Raw genomic sequence first — 20,090 nt, 5'->3', positions numbered from 1 at the left:
AAATTCAGATGAAAACTTTTCAGAAATATGCACATACCCACAAAATCGTGCATATGATTAATTTTTTTTGCACACAATTTCACAGTTGAAAATTCATTTCCTTTACATAGAAGATTTTAAAATTTTTATAAATAATTAAATGGCTACTCCTCAAAAAAATAAATCAAAATTGTGTAGATAAAACAGAAAGTATACTTTACATGAAAAGAAAAATTTCATTAGAAGCCTGCTACTTTGGTTTGATACAGAGGTTGAAACTGGGGCCCAGTCTTTGACTTCTAGTTTTGGTTTTAATGATAAAAAGGAGACATGTAATACCAAGTGAAGCATCAGAGACCACTCTGCCAGGCCAGGAATGGCAGGGGTGGAGCAGTCTAAAAATTCCCCAAATCTCTTCTGGTTACATTCACTTGCGGCACCAGTCCCCCATACCCATGCATCCTTGGGGCCCTCTGTGGCAAGCTGGCACCACCAATGCTGTCTGTGTCACGAAGGAAAGGATTCAGTTTGCATTTCAATGGGAGGTTGTCAGAACCAAAATAACCTTCAAAAACATTCTGTAGTTTTCCCTGGAGTCTATGGCTTCTGCTTACAAAGAGACTTCCAGGGCTGTACCACTCCTGACTCAGGCTAGTATATGCACTTGGTTGTCTGCTTCCAGTCTGTGCTTCCAGGATGGCAGCTGGGTTAAAGCATCCCTGGTTTTTCAGCAGCATCCATAGTGGTGATGTAAAGCCTTGAATTATAAGACCTCATTCAAAGGACCAGAAAGCCACCAAATCAGCTGACCCATCAGCAAGCTCTTCCCTGTGAAAAGTTTTCCCTTTTTAAAAGCACAGGTAAGCCATTCTCTCATGCCCCAACCATCCCCCACAGCCTACATATCCACCCACACACCTGTTCTCCTAAAAACCACTAAACCTCAGTGTTTACAAAATGAATTTGTCTTCTTCTTCTTCTGATTCTTTTCCTAAGACCTCTGGAAAGAATAAGGAGTGAAATTCACTTCTGTGACTCTGGCCAAATTGACAACTGTGCCGTCAGTAAGTGCATCCACCAATTTTCATGATTACTGGCCAGCAGGCTTAACAAAACTGAGCAGAGACATAGAATGCTACAAGTTCCCAGGACACATGGGACTTCTCTCACCAAAACAGCAAAGCCACATTAGCAGTCTCACATCCAAGTATTCCCTCCTTCACAAGTTCTTACCATCACAGTTCTATTGCTCAAAGGTGTCCGTGGACACTATGCTTTCCAAAAAGAGATTACAAAAGATATTCTTTGAAGGTCCCCACATGCACATAACAGATGAAACCACCAGGAGGTTATAATGAAGGATACCAACAGGCTTTCCAAGGTGCAAGCTAAAGGGGTCTGTCCTGCCAAAAACCTGCTGAAGAATATCAGAAACGTCGGCAATCTTGAGTAAATGGTGCCATGTTAATGATCTACTTCCAGTCTTTTCTTCTATATTCAGTTACAAAATCAGGCTGACCATTTCCCAGAAATAAAGTTTTACAGTGTCTCTCCCACTGGGTGGGACTTCTCCCACTTGGCCATGTGACACACAACCTGGAGGAGCCTTCAGAACTCTGTCCTCTCACATGTGAGCATCCATCCGCAGACATGGTGGAACTCTTACTGATTCCACACTTTCACTGGCAAGATCCCTGCTGTAAAATCAGCACTGGGGTTTTGTGTCTCATCATATTCAGTAATGAAAGTAAAATTGAAGGTCAGAGGCTCTGATGGACTTTGCTTTCTTAGCATTTTTCCAATATAAGAAAAGACTGATATCTATAATCATATGGTAGGACAAGCCTGCTAAGTGCTTATCAAAGGAGAAGTAAACTAGCCCATAACATGATGTCCATAACCTTAATGGCAATTTCTAGACCATGCATAGTGTTATTGTAGCATGCCTAATACCTATTGAAAAACAGCTTACTAACATCTCTGACATAAAAAAAAGGATTTTTATGGAAATAAATTTCAAAGTGACAAGAAAAAACTTAATGGGAAAAAATGTAATTTATAGATCCTAGGACAAGAAGTGCTACCTCAGATTAAAGATGATCAAATTTAAAACTGAAATCTTAAAAGAAAATAAATTTGGGGCTGGGGATGTGGCTCAAGCGGTAGCGCGCCCGCCTGGCATGCGTGCGGCCCAGGTTCGATCCTCAGCACCACATACAAACAAAGATGTTGTGTCCGACGAGAACTAAAAAATAAATATTAAAAAAAAAAGAAATTCATGGGAATACTCCTTTTCAAAATGCTCTAAACTTGTTCCTTTTTGGCATGCAAATATGTTCATTCCCAACTTGTAACTCCTTTCCTATAAGAAACAAATGTTTCTGAGCCAGAGCCCAATTAAACCTGGCTTTGTAATTTTAAGTGAACCAATGCATGGCAAATGATGAAAAGAGACTCTCAAAGATTAATGGAGATTAATGGTAAAGGCAGATCGGCCCCTACATACTTGTATGATTCCTTCCAAACTATTTTAGACTGAATATTAGAAAGTTATACTTAAGCATTACATTGTTTTAGTTCAGTTCAGCTCATGTTCTTGCTATAAAAATCATGTACTTGTTCAAATTTATTATCAATATATCAGTCAGCTTCCATCACTATAACAAACTACCTGAGATAATTAACTTAAGGTTTATTTTGCTCACAGTTTTAGAGGCTGCATTCTAAGATCAGGAGGACTCACTGCTTTAGGCCTCTGGTGGCATGCTGGATAGCAATAGGAGGGAACACTTAGGGGAACAAATTGCTTACTTCATAGCCAGGAAGCAAATAAAGAAAAAGGAAGGGCCTTAATCCTTTTCAAAAGCACACCCCAATGAGCTAAAGACCTCCCAATAGGCCCCAGCTCCTAATAGCACTACCCTGAGTACCAAGGCTTTAACACCTTTGGAGGACATTCAACATCCAAACTATAGCAAGCAGCATATACCAGAACTGATCATCTCTCTTAAAAAAGGTCAATACAGGGGTGGTGATATATAGTTGGTAGAGTGCTTGCCTTGCATGCCCAAGGCCCTAGGTTCGATCCCCAGCCCACCAAAAAAAAAAAAAAAAAATGTCAAAGCTTTTTATTTTCTTGTGAAAAATGAGCTTGCTATAATTTCTTGAGTTTGTCAACTCCTTTCAGACAATAAATACTCCCAGTTTCACCCACACTAATTCAAAGGCCATTAAAAAAAAAAGGGAATGGATGGTGGTGCCATCTACCAAAATAAATAACTACTGAAAAGAACTAGATAGGAGAATGGGAACAGGATAAGAGAGAGAAGACTAGATTTGGATATGCTACAGTGAGGTGTTTGGGTGAATTGCTAGAGGGACAATTGTACTTTGAACTTGGAGAGAAAAATCTAAGCTGACACATCAACTTGGGAATCATTACTGAATCCATGGTTAACTGCAACCTGGGCAACTGAAAAGTGGTCTAGGATGAGGCCTGGAATAGGAGGAGGAGGAGGAGGATGGGCCACTAACTGTGCGGCAAAAGGAGCCCTGATGATCTTCACAAGTGGGAGAGGGTAAAGAAGAGAATAAAAGAAAAGGAGATCACAGATTCTCTTTCAAGATACAGCTGTAGGGCTGGGTTGTGGCTCAGCGGTGGAGCGCTTGCCTAGCACCAATGAGGCACTGGGTTCGATTCCCACCACCACATTAAAAAAATAAAAATAAAAATAAGGTATTGTGTCCATCTACAACTAAAAAATTTAAAAAAAAATAAATAAAAGTATTGTGTCCATCCATAACTAAAAAATAATTTAAAAAAAGATACAGCTGCAAATGAGAAGAGAGAGAGAAGGAACTGAGGAGGGTATAGGGAAGGTTACTGTTATCTTTCCTGTTTTTATCAATGTGAGCGTGTTTACATACTGGTGAGGGAGACACAGGAACGGATGGAAATGTGACAAATGCAAGAGAGAGGGGATGAGATCCGGAGCACAGGAAGAGGAGGAAGGAGAGACAGTTCCCCCTGGTAACCAGAGGGAGGCCCAAAGTGCAGGTCTCAATACAAAAGATGAAGGGTTTTTGTAAAGAACAAGAGGGAAAAACCACATGCTAAAGATGGTGAGAAGGCAGTGACAGGATGGACATCCATATACTTCCTTCCAACAGTCACCCACTTGTATAGAGACTGCCCATGTCAGGGACGCAATTATGAACTATGGAGTGGACTCTTTCTCTCTGTGAAGCTCCCTGAAGAGGACAGCCTGTGACCTTGGCCTAAGGGGCACTGGCTCCACCCTAGGTCATGAGGCCATGTGAAAAGAACTGCCTCAGCAGTTTTAGTTATTAGTCTTAAAAGTCTTTAGTCACTGAGGAGCAGCACTTTCCAGATGACTCTCAAGACAACAGGTGGCTTCCAGGATGGCCCAGCTAGATATTGCTGCATTCTTTGAACAAATAAATTGACTTGCCAAATAAATTTGTACATGAATAAATTTTTTTAAACTTCAAGGACACACAGATGTTCTGCCTCACTGGAATAAGCAATGTGGAGCAGTTAATTTTTCTATGTAATAATGGGCCAGTGACACATAACCAAGGCGTGAAACTTGTCTTTCAAAGCAGAAAAACAACTCTTTGGTTTTTTTCAAAGGACCAAACAGTTCATACCTCAAATGGATGCTGCCTCAAGATTTCCTTTTGATGACCCTGGATTTCTATTTTTGTGTCTTGCTAAATGCAGCAGGTGAGGAATAAAAGTGCCACCTTCCCCAGTGGATGTATAAGATGTGAGAAGGGATCTGAATGGCAAGGAGGGGACCTAGGTCCACGCTCAACACGGCTAACATCTTGTGTGACTATTTGCAATTTTGGACACACAAGCCTCAACTTTTTCACCTATAAAATGAAGGTTACCAATGCTGTCTACCACACAGGATCATTGTGAGAGTACAGTGAGTTGAGGTTAAAAGTGGCTTGTAGAGATGAAAGAAGTATGCATGTTGAAGGTGTATTTAGCACACAAATGAACTTTGCCAGATTATTATTTTTTTGTTATGAAGCATTGTAACCACTATTTTACATTTTCACAACATCTTGCTTCAGAATAGGATAACTGCCTTAATGAAATAAGCAGAGTATACATACAGCTTTACTTCAACAAACAAACAGTGAGGTATAAGAGTTTAACTGATATCCTTAAAAGTCAAAGTACGTGCTAGATACAAAGTTTAGATCATCTTTCCTCTCAGTTTGATATTTTTTTATGAAAAAAGCTGGACAATTTGTAGGACTGGGGATGTGGCTCAAGCGGTTGCATGCTCGCCTGGCATGCGTGCCGCCTAGGTTCGATCCTCAGCACCACATACAAACAAAGACGTTGTGTCTGCCGAAAACTAAAAAATAAATATTATAAAAAAAATCTGGATAATGTGTAATTTCATCAACTAAAATTTTCACTGACTGTTCAACTCTACTGAAAATACTAAACATACAGAAATAACTGGGTTTAAATTATTCTCATTCCCATAACAGACCTCCTGAATTTGTCTCTGAATTTGTATTTCTGTCCAAAAAAGAAAATGGAGATTATTTTCTTTAGTATCACAGTCACTGCTACTTCAGTAACAAGATCTTCGAAGACTCTGAGATGAAGACTCAGTGAGTCTCTCCTAGTAGTGACTAAAACAATTGTGCCAACCCACCAGTTCTCAGTGCTGAAAGCTGATAAAAATGATGGACTAGGGGAGGATACACAACCTGTGGCTAAGTGCTTCCATTTGAAATAACAAGTAAACCTAAGCCAGAGTGAACAAAAATATCAAATCAAACACGATACTCAAGTAAGGTAAGCCAAAGAGTATTAGAAAACAATTTAAAATTATGGATGATAGGAGATGGGGAAAAAATTAAATATGAATTTTACAATAGGATAGAGTTTTTGAAGGGAGACAGGTAGTTTAATAACTTTATTAGGAACAGCAGAGATCTTTCTCACACAAAGAACTGAATCAACAATAAAATCGAAGAAACTAAGTCATTGAGACAAACAGATCCTTCCAAGATCTATATGGGTTTTACTTAACACATCAGTCATGCAAAAAGTATTTGCCCAGGTACTCAAAAGACACAAAAACATCTTGGAGACAAGAATTTGTGTACTTTTTATAGCAGAAAGGACAACACAGAGTCCTCCTGACACATTTAACCTTTGTATAAGCAAGGCACGGTCCTTTTCAGAGCCCAAGGCTCTCCACTTGCAGCTCCTGGACTCCAGGCCAGCTCCCCAGCCACCAGAACTGGCGTTCTGGTCCTGGTTTGAACCTCTGCATAAGAATTCAGAGTTCAGCTTCCCTAACAACTTAATGTTCCTTTGTTGTTTTTAAATACAAACCCAAAGGTCTGCTCTGTTCTGATGCAGCAGAAAAGCTAAAGGTTAGACTGCCAGTCCTCTCTGCATATGAAAACAGCCATGTGTGGAGGTGGATGTTTAATTGTTCTTCTTACTCATGAGATGTTCCATTCTAGCTAAGTCTCATGTCCATCCATATGCCAGGCTGACCTGCCTGCTACTGTTTCCACAATGGCCGCAGATCTGTGGCATGCCTCAGAGCCCAACTTCAATCCCTCACTAGGTTAGACTCATTGCATGAAAGGCAGCTCCTCAGCAGTGGAAGAGGCAGAGTAGCTCAGAGCTTACTGTACCTTTCCTTTTCTCTCTCTTTTATCCACCTTCCTGAAAGCATAGCCTCCTGAAACTTGTGCCCTTGTGTGTACCAGGGAACTGCGGGCCTGAACTTATTACACCCCTTCCACAGCTGGGTGTAATCTCCTCAATTTAGCTATACAATGATATGATTTTTGATGTGTAGCCCAGTATTTGTTGTTGTTGTTTTAATTTTTTTTTTAGCTGTAGATAGACACCTTTATTTTATTTATTTGTTTTTCATGTGGTGCTGAGAATCGAACACAGTGCCTCACACATGCTAAGCGAGCACTCTACCACTGAGCCACAACCCCAGCCCTGGAAGCAATGTTTTAGAGTATATAATTTATGGATCCAGTGGCCCCAGATATTCCCAGGAGTGACAGGCCTGAGAGTTACCCTGGGGGATGGAGCTTTCTAAGGATTGAGAGAATTCTAAGTCATCGTTCTCCTTGTTTTTACCTTGCTGTGTGGCAACCAGTAAGATGAGGACAGCTACATGTATGCCCTGTGATCACCTGTCATGGACTCCTCGGGGAGGAGCCAGCAGAGTACCTGCTATGGATCGTATTTCTCTCACTTTGTTGCACTTTCTTGCTTCCAGGCCCCTCACAGGAGCACTCACAAATCACAGCTATTCTTTAATTTTATTGGCTGCAAAGAAGCAGCATAAAAATTTCAACTGTCACTTGTTTGTAGCTTTAGTTACACGGTGAGTATTTGACTTTAAGACAAATGGCCTGTTTAACAATTTAAAAATATTTTCAAATAGCTTCAACAAAGACAGGTAAGAAGACCTGGCTAAAGATTCTGGAGGAAAGAAAACCTGACTCTTCAACCTAGTAAATATTACTGAGTTCTGAATTTTCACGAAAAGCTTGTAGACTTCCTCCTAAGGAATGTTAAACCTCCTTGCTACTATGCCTCCTATTTAGATATAAATAAATACAACTTCCTATTAAAGGTGTATATTTTAAAAAGCAGGTCATAGTCAAGATCAGGACAGCTTAAGAACACCTTTGCAGCTGCCAAACTGTGGGTGCTCCTGCAGCCACTAGACAGGAGTCCCCCAACACTCAGCATTCCCACTAAGTCACTTTTCTTCATTGGTATCTACTCAAGACAAGGGAGAAACATAAAAGCTTCTATGCTAGAAGATTCATTCATGTTAATTTGGAAGAGAAAAAAAGAATGACCTAAGAGAATAAATAGGAATAATGATAATCTCCAAGGTGAACAGTCAAATACTCACCATGTAACTAAAGCTACAAACATGTGACAATTGAAATTTTTATGCTGCTGCTTTGCAGCCAATAAAAAATTTTATGGATGCTCTGGGAATCCAATGTTTATTCTTCTGGACCACAAGGATCTATGTTGCAAGAGAGAAATGCTCCAGAATTTAGAAAGTATACACTTACCCCACAGGTCATGACACCAAACCAGCCTGTCAGACAGCATGCAAAGGGACTGTAGCATCCCTAGACTGGTTCTCTATCTCCCAGTATAAATCTCCCTTACTAAGAGATGCCTCTTTGGCAAATGCAGATGTACAATCTTCTCTGAGTAAACAGCATTTTTATTACATGTAAAATGTGCCATGTAAGTGCAAGATGAGATGGTAAGGAAATGGAAGAACTTATTTCTGTAACGTTGCAATATTCAATCACATCTCTCTAGAAATAGTGCTTGTGCCTCTGTCAAAGTAGTTCTTTCTGCACACTCTTCCTCCTAGGGAGGTTCTTCCTCCATGCCATGGAATACAAAGTGTATACACATGGATTTCCAGCAAGTTTCCCCTCTCTTCCTTCTCGCTCAGGGTTCAAGCAGATTTCCTCATACACAAGCAGGGGATAGACAGTTAGTGACCCTGTGGCTGAGATCTGCAGCTCCTCTTCTATAGAAATTCTGCAGCAAAAGCACCTTTCACATGTTGACCCAAGGAAAGTAGCATTTTACAGTAGCAAACAGTAAAATGCATGTCCCTAAATAGTGCTGTGGAAATAATTGGTAAGTATTTGAATTTGATTGAAGTTAAATAATCAAATTAAATAAGTTGACTTAAACAATGAATTGTTTAGCAAAATATGACATGTGTCCAGAAAAGTCCTAAGTGTACAGTTTGATGGATTTTTATGAATTAAACTCAAGTTTGGAATCACCACCCAAATCTAGAAACCAAACAATATTGGTATTCAAAAGGCCCTTTGGATTCCACTCTCAATCATCACCTCAAATGTAACTACTCTATTACCCCAAATCAATTTGTCTGCTGTTGAAATTTATATAGTGGAGTAAAAAAACTATATCCTTTTGTATCCAGTTTCTTTCCTTCAACATTATGCTTGAGGGACTCAGTGGTGCATAGAACAATCATTTGTCTTTCTTTCTTTCTGGCCTTTTCTTTTTTTCTATAGTATTCCTTTGTATAATATGTTATTTTATAAGCTGGGCATTTGGTTGCTATTTCCAATTTGGGGCCATTACAGTTAATGCTGCTAAAGTACTCACACATGTCAGTACACATCTGTAATAACTTCTGTTGGGCATATACCTAATAGGAAAGACAGGATAGAATGGACACAAGGACAGTCAAATAAACAGTGGTGGCAAAACTGACCCACATGTATTCGTATCCAGTCACTTGATTTATAACAAAGGGCCAATGTAGTGCAGTGGGGGGAAGATAATGTTTTCAAATAAATAGTGTTGAAGTAATTAATTTAATATTTATGTTAAAAGGATATCTGGACCCCTATCTCACACCAAGCATAAAAATAAAAACCAGATATAATGTAGATATAAATGTGAACAGCAAAGCAATAAAGGCTGTAGAAGTTAATAAATGAATACATTCATGGTCTTAAGTAGAGATTTCTTAAACAGGACACAAAGTAATAACCATAGGGGAAATATTGATAAACTGGACTTCACTAAAATTAAAAATTGTTACTCATTGAAAGATGCCCTTTAAGACAATGGAAAGGCAAGTACCATGCCAGCAGAAGACATTTTCATATCTATACCACACAAAAGGCATATCCAGAAGATGTAAAGAAGTGATACAAGGAAATTTTTTAAAAACCCAATTTTTTAAATGAGCAAAAAGACTTGAACAAGCATTTTTATGAAAGAGAACATCCAAAGGGCCCAGAAACACATGAAGAGGTGCTCAACATCACTAGTCATCAGGGAAACTCAGCTTAAAAGCCACAATAAGGAACAATTAATCACACAGCCATCACAATGGTTACAATAAAAAACAAAGCAAAACAATAAAACCACTGACAATACCAAATATGTACATTCAGAGCAATTAGAATTCACATAACTTGGTGGGTATATAAATTGGTTTAACTAGTTAGGAAAATTGCTTAATCATATCTACTAAAGCTGAACATACACAAATCCTATGACATAGCAGTTCTATTTCTAATAGTATTTTTTAATGTATAGAACATTATTCATGAAGATATACAAAAACTAGAGACAGCAGTGAAAGAATATACAAACATTTTTCAACAAACCACAAAATACTCCCAAGATAAACACATCCTTAAAACTGGCATTTCATCAGGGATTCTATTAGCTCCAATATGAAAACATCTGAATGATTCTATTGGCATTTAAAATATAAACTGCTAGCATGGATTGATAGGAATAAAAATCAAAGCAACTCACTTTATTTTTCTTCAAGAATAAATACTAAACTGCACAACAATTTGAAAAATTACATCTACTATGCCCACAGGATACCAGAGTTTAGAAGAAGATGGAAAAAAAAAGGCAGCAGAAAACCATATGGGGAGAGTCATAGGGCTTGTACTTCTAATGGTAGCTGCAAACAAGGTCACTTATCCCTCTGTGGCCACACTAATTGGTCAAAAGCAACAGAGGCTTCATCAGCAATGCTAAGAAAAAAGAAAAACTGCCTACCCCTTCCTGGGCATTTTCAATTCATAAAGCTGACACCTGCTACCTATCAATCTCTCACCAGATAGACAGGGCTCATGCCAATCTACCACTATATTATTTGGTTAGCTCTTGATCTCTACTACTTATAAACAAAGTTTTCAGAGTATATGCATGCACAAGGCAGCATGTGTATGCATGCAGCTATCTATAGCAAAAAATAAATCCACAAAAATAGCTATCTGTAAGACCACATCTTGTTCTATTAATACACACATACTGCAGTATTACATAACAATTTTTTCCAATTCTGTTATGCTAATATGCAAATAAATGAATTCAACCATAGCTAGGAGCTAAATGTACTAATCAGGATGGCCTTGTGTATCTCTAACTACAAAAGAATTTTACATGGTTTCACTCCATTTTTCAAATCCCATGAATCTACATTATTAATCACTTTTAAACTCAGCTGCTTAATTTCTGGGATGTTAACACTTGCAATTTCCAACTCCAAAAAGATACATGAATACTAACTCCACAGTAATGTGCTATATTATATTATTCTATAATTATTAGACAATTCCAAAACAATAAGATAGATGCCATTAGAAGAAATCTACCTGAAAAAAGTAAAATGTTACTCACTATTACCTTCTTTACCTTCTACAACCCTAGAATGTATACAACTATAAATCAACTTTATGTTAATAAAGAAACAAAATGGAAAATGAGACCCTAAAAAGGGTTTATAATCTATCAAAGGAGAATGGAAAGGAAAAAGTCAAAGTCCTGATTTGTGGAGCAGACAGAAACCTGGGGCATGGCTGACAAGACCATGGCTATGGCTTCATATTATTAGGTTCATGTTGGTTTCACCCCAAGATTCAGCCACAAGAAGCCAAATTCATCTAATTAGAAATTAGTCTTCTAGTTTAGGATTGGTAGAAATTTCTAAGATTAAGGAGCCAGAATGGCTTGGGCAAAGAGGAGAAAAAAAAACAAATAAAGTCAAAAATACATTTCAGAAGCTGAAATAGAAGAGAGTGGTAGACCAATAAAAAACATGGGCTTTCAGACAGACAGATTTTGTCCAAATGTTGGCTTTGCCTCTTAGAAGCTCTGTGACCTTGCTTGGAAATTCTCAAAACTTGTGGAATGGGTTTCCAGTCTATAAAAGGAATGATAATGTCTCCTTGCAGGTTCTGGTGAGAGGTGACTAAAACAATAAGTACAAAATATTTCTGCGTGTCTCTTCTTCACCCGATCCTTGCATTGCAACAAAGCGCAGAATTTCAAATAGCATATGACAAAATGTGCTAAGGGATTAGAGATGTCACTTCAGCCACTCTATGTATCAGCACTTTGGATTCCTTTTTCTTTTTTATTATTAATTCTACAGCACTAACAATGAATACCAGTTGGCAATCCAATGTTAGTGACAATAAAAGTTTAGGTAATTTAGTTCCTTAAAAATTAAAAAGCAAAACCTATACCTGTCACTTAAAGAAACTGAATACCAGCAAAGAGATTAAGTGTTGTAAAAAACAATAACACTTTCTTGCCATACTCTTCAATTTTGATATATAATACACAAATCAAAAGAAATTTTCAAAGGTCCACTTTTATTTTAGGAGCACAAAATGGGCAAACCACTTAACACCTTGTAGAACAATAATTCTAGAACCAACCAAACTCCTGGATTCAACTTTAAATAAAGTTATTTCCTTTCCTTTGATTGTTTTCAAAATTACTCATATGAAATAAATTTTTCCTTTGAAGTACAGAGCCCAGAGAGTTTTATATTCCAAACAAAATCAGTTGGAGTTGAGTCTAAATAATATCTTCATCAACCTCATTAAATGAGTTGGCATTCATTTCTACTTATTCATTCATTCACACACTTATTCAACAAATGCATATTTAAAAATATGCCTTCCACAAGACATTAAACTAGATGTTTTCATAAACTCAAGGTGAATAAAGATGCAGTTGTCTATGAAGCAAAGGAAAACAGGGCAGCAGAAAGATAAAGGCGTTATGTCTGGAAGACAGAAAAAGAAACACTTTATTTTAATTGAGAGGTGATTAACCAAGGAAGACCTTAAACATGGCTAGAAGGGGAAAAAAAGCATTCCAAGTTTAGAAAAGAGAGCTAGGAATATAAAGGCTAAGTTTCAGCATAGAAAACAGTCTCATGGGGATCCAGCATGTGTAGTAATGGAGACTGTAAAAAGAAGATTATAGTGACTATATTATTTATCATCCAAACTGGGGCACCTTTGAGAATGAAAGGAAGCACTATTAATAATTTTGTCATGACCAGAGATGTAAATCTGAATTTTCCTGGTCAAATCACTACTCTCTGGTCGTGTAGTTGGGGCTATTTACATATGTGTGCCATTGTATTGAAGTATCAGACTCAAAAATGCACCTCAACAAATCATCCTTGAGAGCATCTATGGAATATATCTGGGAAATGTCTCTTAGCACATTCTGCATATTTCAAAAGACGAAACTTCCAAAATGGGAGTAAGAGTGCTAGTGATCTCCAACTCAAATGAAACTAAGAGAGTCTGCTCTTCTCAGGATGCTCTCTAAAGTGAAGCTAAAGATCAGAAAAATATATTAAATAATGCTTGTTGGGTGGTGATTACATGCCACACACTGATCACACATTGTCTTATTTAATCTTAACAATGCTATGAGATGGGGTTTTAGTCTACCATTTTAGAGTTGGGTAACTAGACACACAGTCCTTAGTATCTTGACCAAGGCTACACAGAAAAGATGAAGGGGAGCCAGAATCTAATTCAAGCAGCTAACTCCAAACCCTCTGTTCTTCCCTCCACTATTCTGCCTCCTGAACGATGCAGACATGCAACATGCTGGTTATAGTCCTCCACGGCAGGGACAGCCAAGCCAAGATAATTAGCTAGAATATGCTTTACTTAACTGACCCTACCATGTGAACAAGCATTAGTGGCCAGAGAGAACCCAGCTGCCTGTCCTGCTCTGCCATTCTGGAATGCACAGGTGCCAAGTATCCTGCCAGCAGGCTGAACCATTCTCACCACTGTCAATGAATTATTCAGATATGAAGAAAATAAGTATGACTAAAACTTATTTGGTGACTCTGACTTGAGTTTACATCATGACTGACACCTTTATGCCAAGCACAACCCTCCTGGTTCAGCATTATATTATTAACAGAAAAAAGTTGGCAAGGGCTTGCAAACAGTTTCAGATCTAGTGGCCCACTGGTAAAAATATTTGAATCCCACTAATGAAGAACAAAAAGGAATCTAAACTAACCTAAAGGTCTAATAAATGAGTAAATAGTGGCATACCAAAATTAGTATTAATAAGGAATAGAGCAACTATTTTTGGACAATATGTAAAAAGTCTGAAGAGAAACTATGAAACTATGAACATTCATATTTCACTTATATCTGCATTTAGGCTGTAAACAACATGCCCTGTTTTCTTGAATACTGAGGCAATTACAACTTAAGCATAAAAAAAGAAAAAAATAATAATAATCTAGTTTAGGCCCCTTGCAGAGCACACAAAACTATAAAAGGAAGTGAACTGATTCTGGCAGAGAACATTCTAAGAAAATAACTAAAGTAGCCAATATCAGCAATTAATAAAACAAACAATTTCCTGTCAGCTGTCTTTACGGATCTGGTGAAAAACAATGCAAATCAAATGCAATCCTTTTGGGGGAGAAGTTGAAAAAGAGAGAAGGGAAAAGCAAAAAGGGCAGATTATTTTGCATATGAAAATTAATATACTGTGATTATTTTTGAAAACTGAACTCTTGAGTTGTGACAAAAGCTTTTTGAGTGGTTTTTAAACAAGCAACCATGCCCTGATCTTTCAACAGTTATCTTATGTGGTCTGAAATGCATCAGTACAAAGTCAAGTGGACAGGTGCCAATCAGCCATTAGATTTTTCTGATCTAAATGATCCATTAGGATCTGCCTATCTATCCAGAAAAATTCACTTTGTGATCCAGCTACTTGTTGTTTAAGATTTACAACATGCCCACAAACAACTGCCTGTTTCTCCCATGCAAAAGAATTTAAGTCTAATGCACATATTTTTAAGATTCAATTTAAAAAATGGTCATGGAAGGCTTGATATCTGTGCAGAACTAGTAAACACAGGCAAGTTTTGTATGCAAACAGTGTACTTAATACATGGGCTAATATAATACACCTACATAAGTCTTCATTATTTCTTTGAATGTGTATAACAGATGGGAAAAGTCTGCTTGTTTCGGTATTGGGGAATCCCAGCATCAAGACATATGTATGTATGTTGGTAAAAAGATTGTAGGAGTGTTTCTTCTTCACAATATGATACTATGATAATGGCAATAATGATATTAAGAAAAGCAAGAGCTGCCACCTTGAACAAGGTCAAACCTTTGGCTCTGTGAAGGTGGATGGCCTAGTCAAGCAGCAACAACAGGTGACAAAACAGCTGCCTGGCTATATTATCTGTCAACTTCTTCTGCCAGCAGAAAGAGATTATTTTCCCTCTCCAACGGCCTGTACATTTAAAGGAGAAAACCAAATAGGGTATTCCAAACCACCAGTGCTCCCTCACTTAACATAGAAAATTTAAACAGCAAGTGCAAGGTGGAGGGCATTGGAGCACAGTCTATTCAAGGGAGGATTGGCAACCAGCTCCAGCACCTTAGATGTGTGGTTAACCTCCCTGAACTCTGGTTTCTTCTAGCCTCTGTGGTTGGTGCAGGACCAACTCAGAGAATTATGGTAAGCACTTTTCACATGTTTTACATGTAGTCAGTATTTAATAAATGGTCACTAGCATTACTGTGTCTAAATACCCAAATAATGCAATGGCTGCATTTCCTATGTAGTGAAAAAGACAAGTTCAATTGTTGCCATTGCCTGGTGATATGGGAAGGGAAGACTAAAAAGAGACCTTGGGGAGGGGGTTTAGGTGGTGAAACTGCTCTGTATTTTTATTGTGGTGTGGGGATTAGGTGATTTTATGTGTTTCTAGAAGCTCACAGAGCTTGACATCATGAGCTGAGTGTGGTGGCGCACACCTGTAATTCCAGCAGCTCCGGAGGCTGAGGAGAGAGGATCTTAAATTCAAAGTCGGCCTCAGGTTAATGAGACCCTGTCTCAAAATAAAAACTGTTTAAAAAAGGGCTGGGGATGTGGTTCAGTGGTAAAGCGACCCTGGGTTCAATCCCTATTACCAAGAAAAAAAGAAAAAAAAAGAACATTAAAAATTGACAACACAAATCTTACTGTATGTAATGATATCATGTTTTAAAAAGGATCACCCAAAATATTTAATTAGTTCTGATTAAAATAAAACATCCAAACTAACATTTCAACTTCATTTTTTTCCTGAAGTTAAAAAGAAATCTAAGCCCTAAAATGCTACTTCGTATTTTTAGATCAAGTTCTCTAATTAAAGGATAGAGCTATTTGTAAAAAATGGATGCCATCTGAACAATTAACCAAATTAACTGTCTCAAAATAAAGCATAGATTGTATTGAATAGTGTGATGAAGTGAATTATGGAAAAAGAAAATGAAAGTGATGTTTGCGTTTACTAGATTACTTAAGATGCCAAACGTAATGGCTTCTTCCCTAAAAATCCAGTAATGGGCCTTTGTAAGTCATCTTAAAAGTCTATTGTTACTTTCAATAAGCTAAAGAAATGTTTTTTAAAAGTCTGATGATGATTTCCATGACTTATTTATCATCTCAAGCTATTTGTGAAAGGTTCCACAAGGCTGCTCACTCTGAATTTTCATCAACACTGTTACCATAACTAAAGAGCTGTTTTAGTATAGCTCTGCGCATCTATCTTGGCAGAAAATGGAGTTTTACAACAATTTCTTACTCAATGCCATATTTACAAAACAGATGAAGAACCAAAGAAATTATTTTAAATGAGAAATATAATTCTGATCAGCCTAAAGTGTATTTCTGCATATGTCCTATGTGTTAGCAATAATTCCCTTTCTTTGCCTACTGTTTATCACATTTAGGCTCTGATTTAGGAATCCACAGCTAATGAAGATGGAAGCTAGCTAGCAAAGGAGCATGAGCCAGATGTTTCAACTCATACAATCCCCAAAATACCAGCCTCTGTTCTTTTGCTCCCTGCTATTCCCCTGTCCCCAATTACCACCTTGCTTACTAATCTACTCCCACCTCTACTCATAAACCACCTGACTGCATTCACTCTTTAAAATCCTTTAGAAAGAACACAAGGAAACCAAGGAAAGATGTCATTATTGCTTTTTTAACATGGGTTTCTATTCAAGTTTTTGTTATTTCTTAACAAAAGTGAAATATAATTTCTGCCACTCAAGTGACAAAAGTATCTGTGCAGTATTCACTTTGTGAAATATGTTAAAAAGACTTTCATATTCCATTAAGGTATTGTTGTGATGCTGTATGCTATGTCTTTAGAAAATACCACACTAAATTCCTAAAATCTTGATACTTCAAGACACTAATTCAAGGAGAAACATACCAACTAGTAACCTATTTGAACATAGTATTCTCTTTCTTATATTCTAAACTCAAATCAACTTTCAACATTACTTTTGTAATTTTCAAGTGGCTAAGAAAATGCAAGTTGAAAAGAAAGATGAGAAAAGGTGTCTATCAAGTCATCTTAGGAGGTACAAGATAATGAACCATATACAAGACTGGTATATCCAAAAACCACCTGTTTCAGAAATTAATGAAACTTAAGAGGGAAAAAACACATGTATTTCCTTATTATTCCTCCATTGAAACAGTCAGCAATTTATTGAGCATCTATTATGTTCCTGGCACTGTGTATCCAGACACATGATGGTGAACAAGAAGCCAACTACCTTCATTAGAAAAATGAAAATTACCTTTGCAAGTTTCAGAACTCAATATAAGTATCAATATAACTATCATTTTCAAAGCCAGTGATTTCTGAACAATTAATCATTTTCCCCCAAGTGTTTCTACAGCTTTAATGAAGAAATTATATCTACTGACAAGTTCTCAATTCTACATATCACAAACATTGACAAACCATCCTTCTTCCTTATCTCCCATGAGTGTAAAATTAAAACAGATGCTGCTGTCATTCATCAAGTTATAGTCTTGTGGTTTTAAAATATTTTTTAGTTGTTGATGGACCTTATTTTATTCATTTATTTATATGTGGTGCCAAGAATCGAACCCAGTACCTCACACATGCAAGGCAAGAGCTCTACCACTGAGGCACAACCCAGCCCCTCATTAAGTTATATTCTGAATCCCACTACAGACACTAATAAACTGATTTTAAGTGCAAAAGCAGGCCCGCAAAATAGAGGGAGAGGCTGCTAAAATTTTCACCTCAAATTTCCTTAACACCACAATGCAAAATCACCACAAATATCTGATAAGGAAAAAAAAGAATTGTCATGTATCTGTCAATAGGTTTGATTATCTTGTACAGTTGAAAGCAACTTTCATGGAAACAAACTACATAGTAAAAGAAAATACATGTCACTAAAAGCTACATATGCAGCAAAAAGACATGGTATTTTAAACTTTTTAGTTTAAAGGTTAGCTGCAGGTAGTTAGCACACTTGATCTTTAAGCCCTTCAACTGTGCCCTTACCCAGACATAAACTGTACAAACATGACAAAGCGAAATGCAGTTTCACAACTGCCTCTTACATAGAGTAGCAAGGTGGTATATTTCACTAGAAGATTACTGCAGAAGTTGATAACACCAGTGGACATTTTTAGAGCACTTGAAGATTTCTGTAGGTCCCATTGAATTTCAAACACCACCAGTCCAACTCTCTTCACTGGGGCACATTCTAACCTCTCTCCCACGGGTTATCAGCCACAGGAAGGGTGGGTGCAACCCTGTCAATGTGCCTTGCTGCTCACTGTCCCGATAACCCCTTGATTTTGAGAAAGCAACATTCTCATATTTGCTCCAAACTTGAGCAAGCCTACTGGGCTAGTCTTGCCTAAGACTCTGCTCTTCTTAGCTCATCAACTATTTTTTTTTTCTACTTTACTTCATGTCACGAGACTCACTTTTACATTGCAGACTAAAATGTAATATCAGAAGGAAACCACCAACAAACTCCTAATATTACTTCTTGAGTTTAAACCCACAATGCAATTGTTGGCTTTTTTCTGCTAAATAAAAGTGTGCAAAAGCTATCAAAACCAAGCAAACTGTCCAAAAGAACTTCCACAGATCTGGAGGCCTGCCTACTGCAGCGAGCAAAAGATTAAATCGTGCGGAACTGTAATCTCTCAGAGCTTTAGAGCCTAAGAAAGCGGAAATCTGCATTTATGTTCAGAAACCTACTCCATTTCTCCCTGTGATTATGTGAGGGGAGATTTTGCACTCTCCAAGTATAACCATTGGCAAGAGGCAACTAACTGTAATATAGATCACAAAAAGCCTATTAAACACTCTCTGTGCATTGGCTAGGATTTTTAAGAAGATGTTTTCACACAACCCCTGTCTTTAAAATACAACAGCAATCTTACAGGGAGTCTGTCACCAGCCTAGGCTTCCACTGAAAAGCCTGCCCTGCCCAGGCAGGTACAAGGCCCTCATTCCAAGCCAATCCTGGGAGAGGTGACAGCCCCAAGTTGCGCTGGGGATGTATGAGCACAGCTCCCCCGCACATTCGGGATCACCTCTCCATTCTTTCCAAATGCCATCTGCATCCAATCCCTGTTCAACCACTCCAAACACCCGTGCATCATGATTCCTGTTAGCAGTTGGCTCCCCTTCAATCCCCTTCCTCCACCACTCCCGCCCGAGGAGAAGGGAGAGACAGACCCCAAGGAAGGCTGCGGGTGGGCAATGAGCGCCCTTCTCCCACCTACCTTGATGATGCTGCTCCGGCGGGGCAGGCCGCCCTGCTTGCTCTCCCGGGTGTGGGGACAGGCGGCCGGGCTGGGGGTCGAGGCGAGAGCGACGCCGCGGGGTCCCCTGGCAGGGCTGGCCCGGGCTTCCTCTCCGGACACGCCGAGGCTGCAGTCTCCGTTGGAAACCCCGCCGCTGTCATAGCGCGCCCGCCCGTGGCCGAGGAGACCTCCCCCGCCGCCACCGCCTTCCCCTGCTCCGGCTTTCAGGGCGCCCTTGGCGCCGAGGGCCGGGCCCGGGGAGGTGGGCAGGGCCCCGCCGGCGGCGCCCCCCCGGCCGCACTCCGCCATGGGCGCCCCGCGACCCGCCTGCACAAAGCCGCGTCCCCGCGTCCTCGCGTCCCCGCCGCCGCCTTGGGCCGCCGCGCGCGGCCCCTCCTCCTCGCCTCCTCCCGCCGCCGCTGCTGCCGCCGCCGCCTCGGCCGCTTCTTCCGCTTTTCTTTTCTTTCTTTTTTCTTTTTTTTCCTTTTCTTTCTTTTTTTCTGCCTTTTCTTTTATCTTTTAATGTAGATGTGCTGTTTGTTTCGAGCTCGCCTCACGCACGGTTAAAGTCGTGGCG

At 38.9% G+C, this 20,090-nt stretch overlaps 1 protein-coding gene across 2 annotated transcripts in view; it reads right to left on the bottom strand.

Moving 5' to 3' along the window:
- Plcl2 (phospholipase C like 2) overlaps positions 1–19,826 on the bottom strand; it is a 191,213-nt gene extending 171,387 nt beyond the window's left edge. For both annotated transcript variants that reach the window (XM_027923164.2, XM_027923165.3), the window contains exon 1: positions 19,493–19,826. In XM_027923164.2, the coding sequence (XP_027778965.1) occupies positions 19,493–19,822 (330 nt within the window). In that variant the 5' untranslated portion in view covers positions 19,823–19,826. The remainder of the gene's footprint in view (positions 1–19,492) is intronic.
- Positions 19,827–20,090: the final 264 nt, after the last annotated feature.

Source organism: Marmota flaviventris, chromosome 1, assembly GCF_047511675.1.
Source record: "Marmota flaviventris isolate mMarFla1 chromosome 1, mMarFla1.hap1, whole genome shotgun sequence".
NCBI classification, from domain to species: Eukaryota; Metazoa; Chordata; class Mammalia; order Rodentia; family Sciuridae; genus Marmota; species Marmota flaviventris.
The sequence above is the reverse complement of the archived record's forward strand: the minus strand, read 5'-3'. Positions and strand labels throughout refer to the sequence as shown.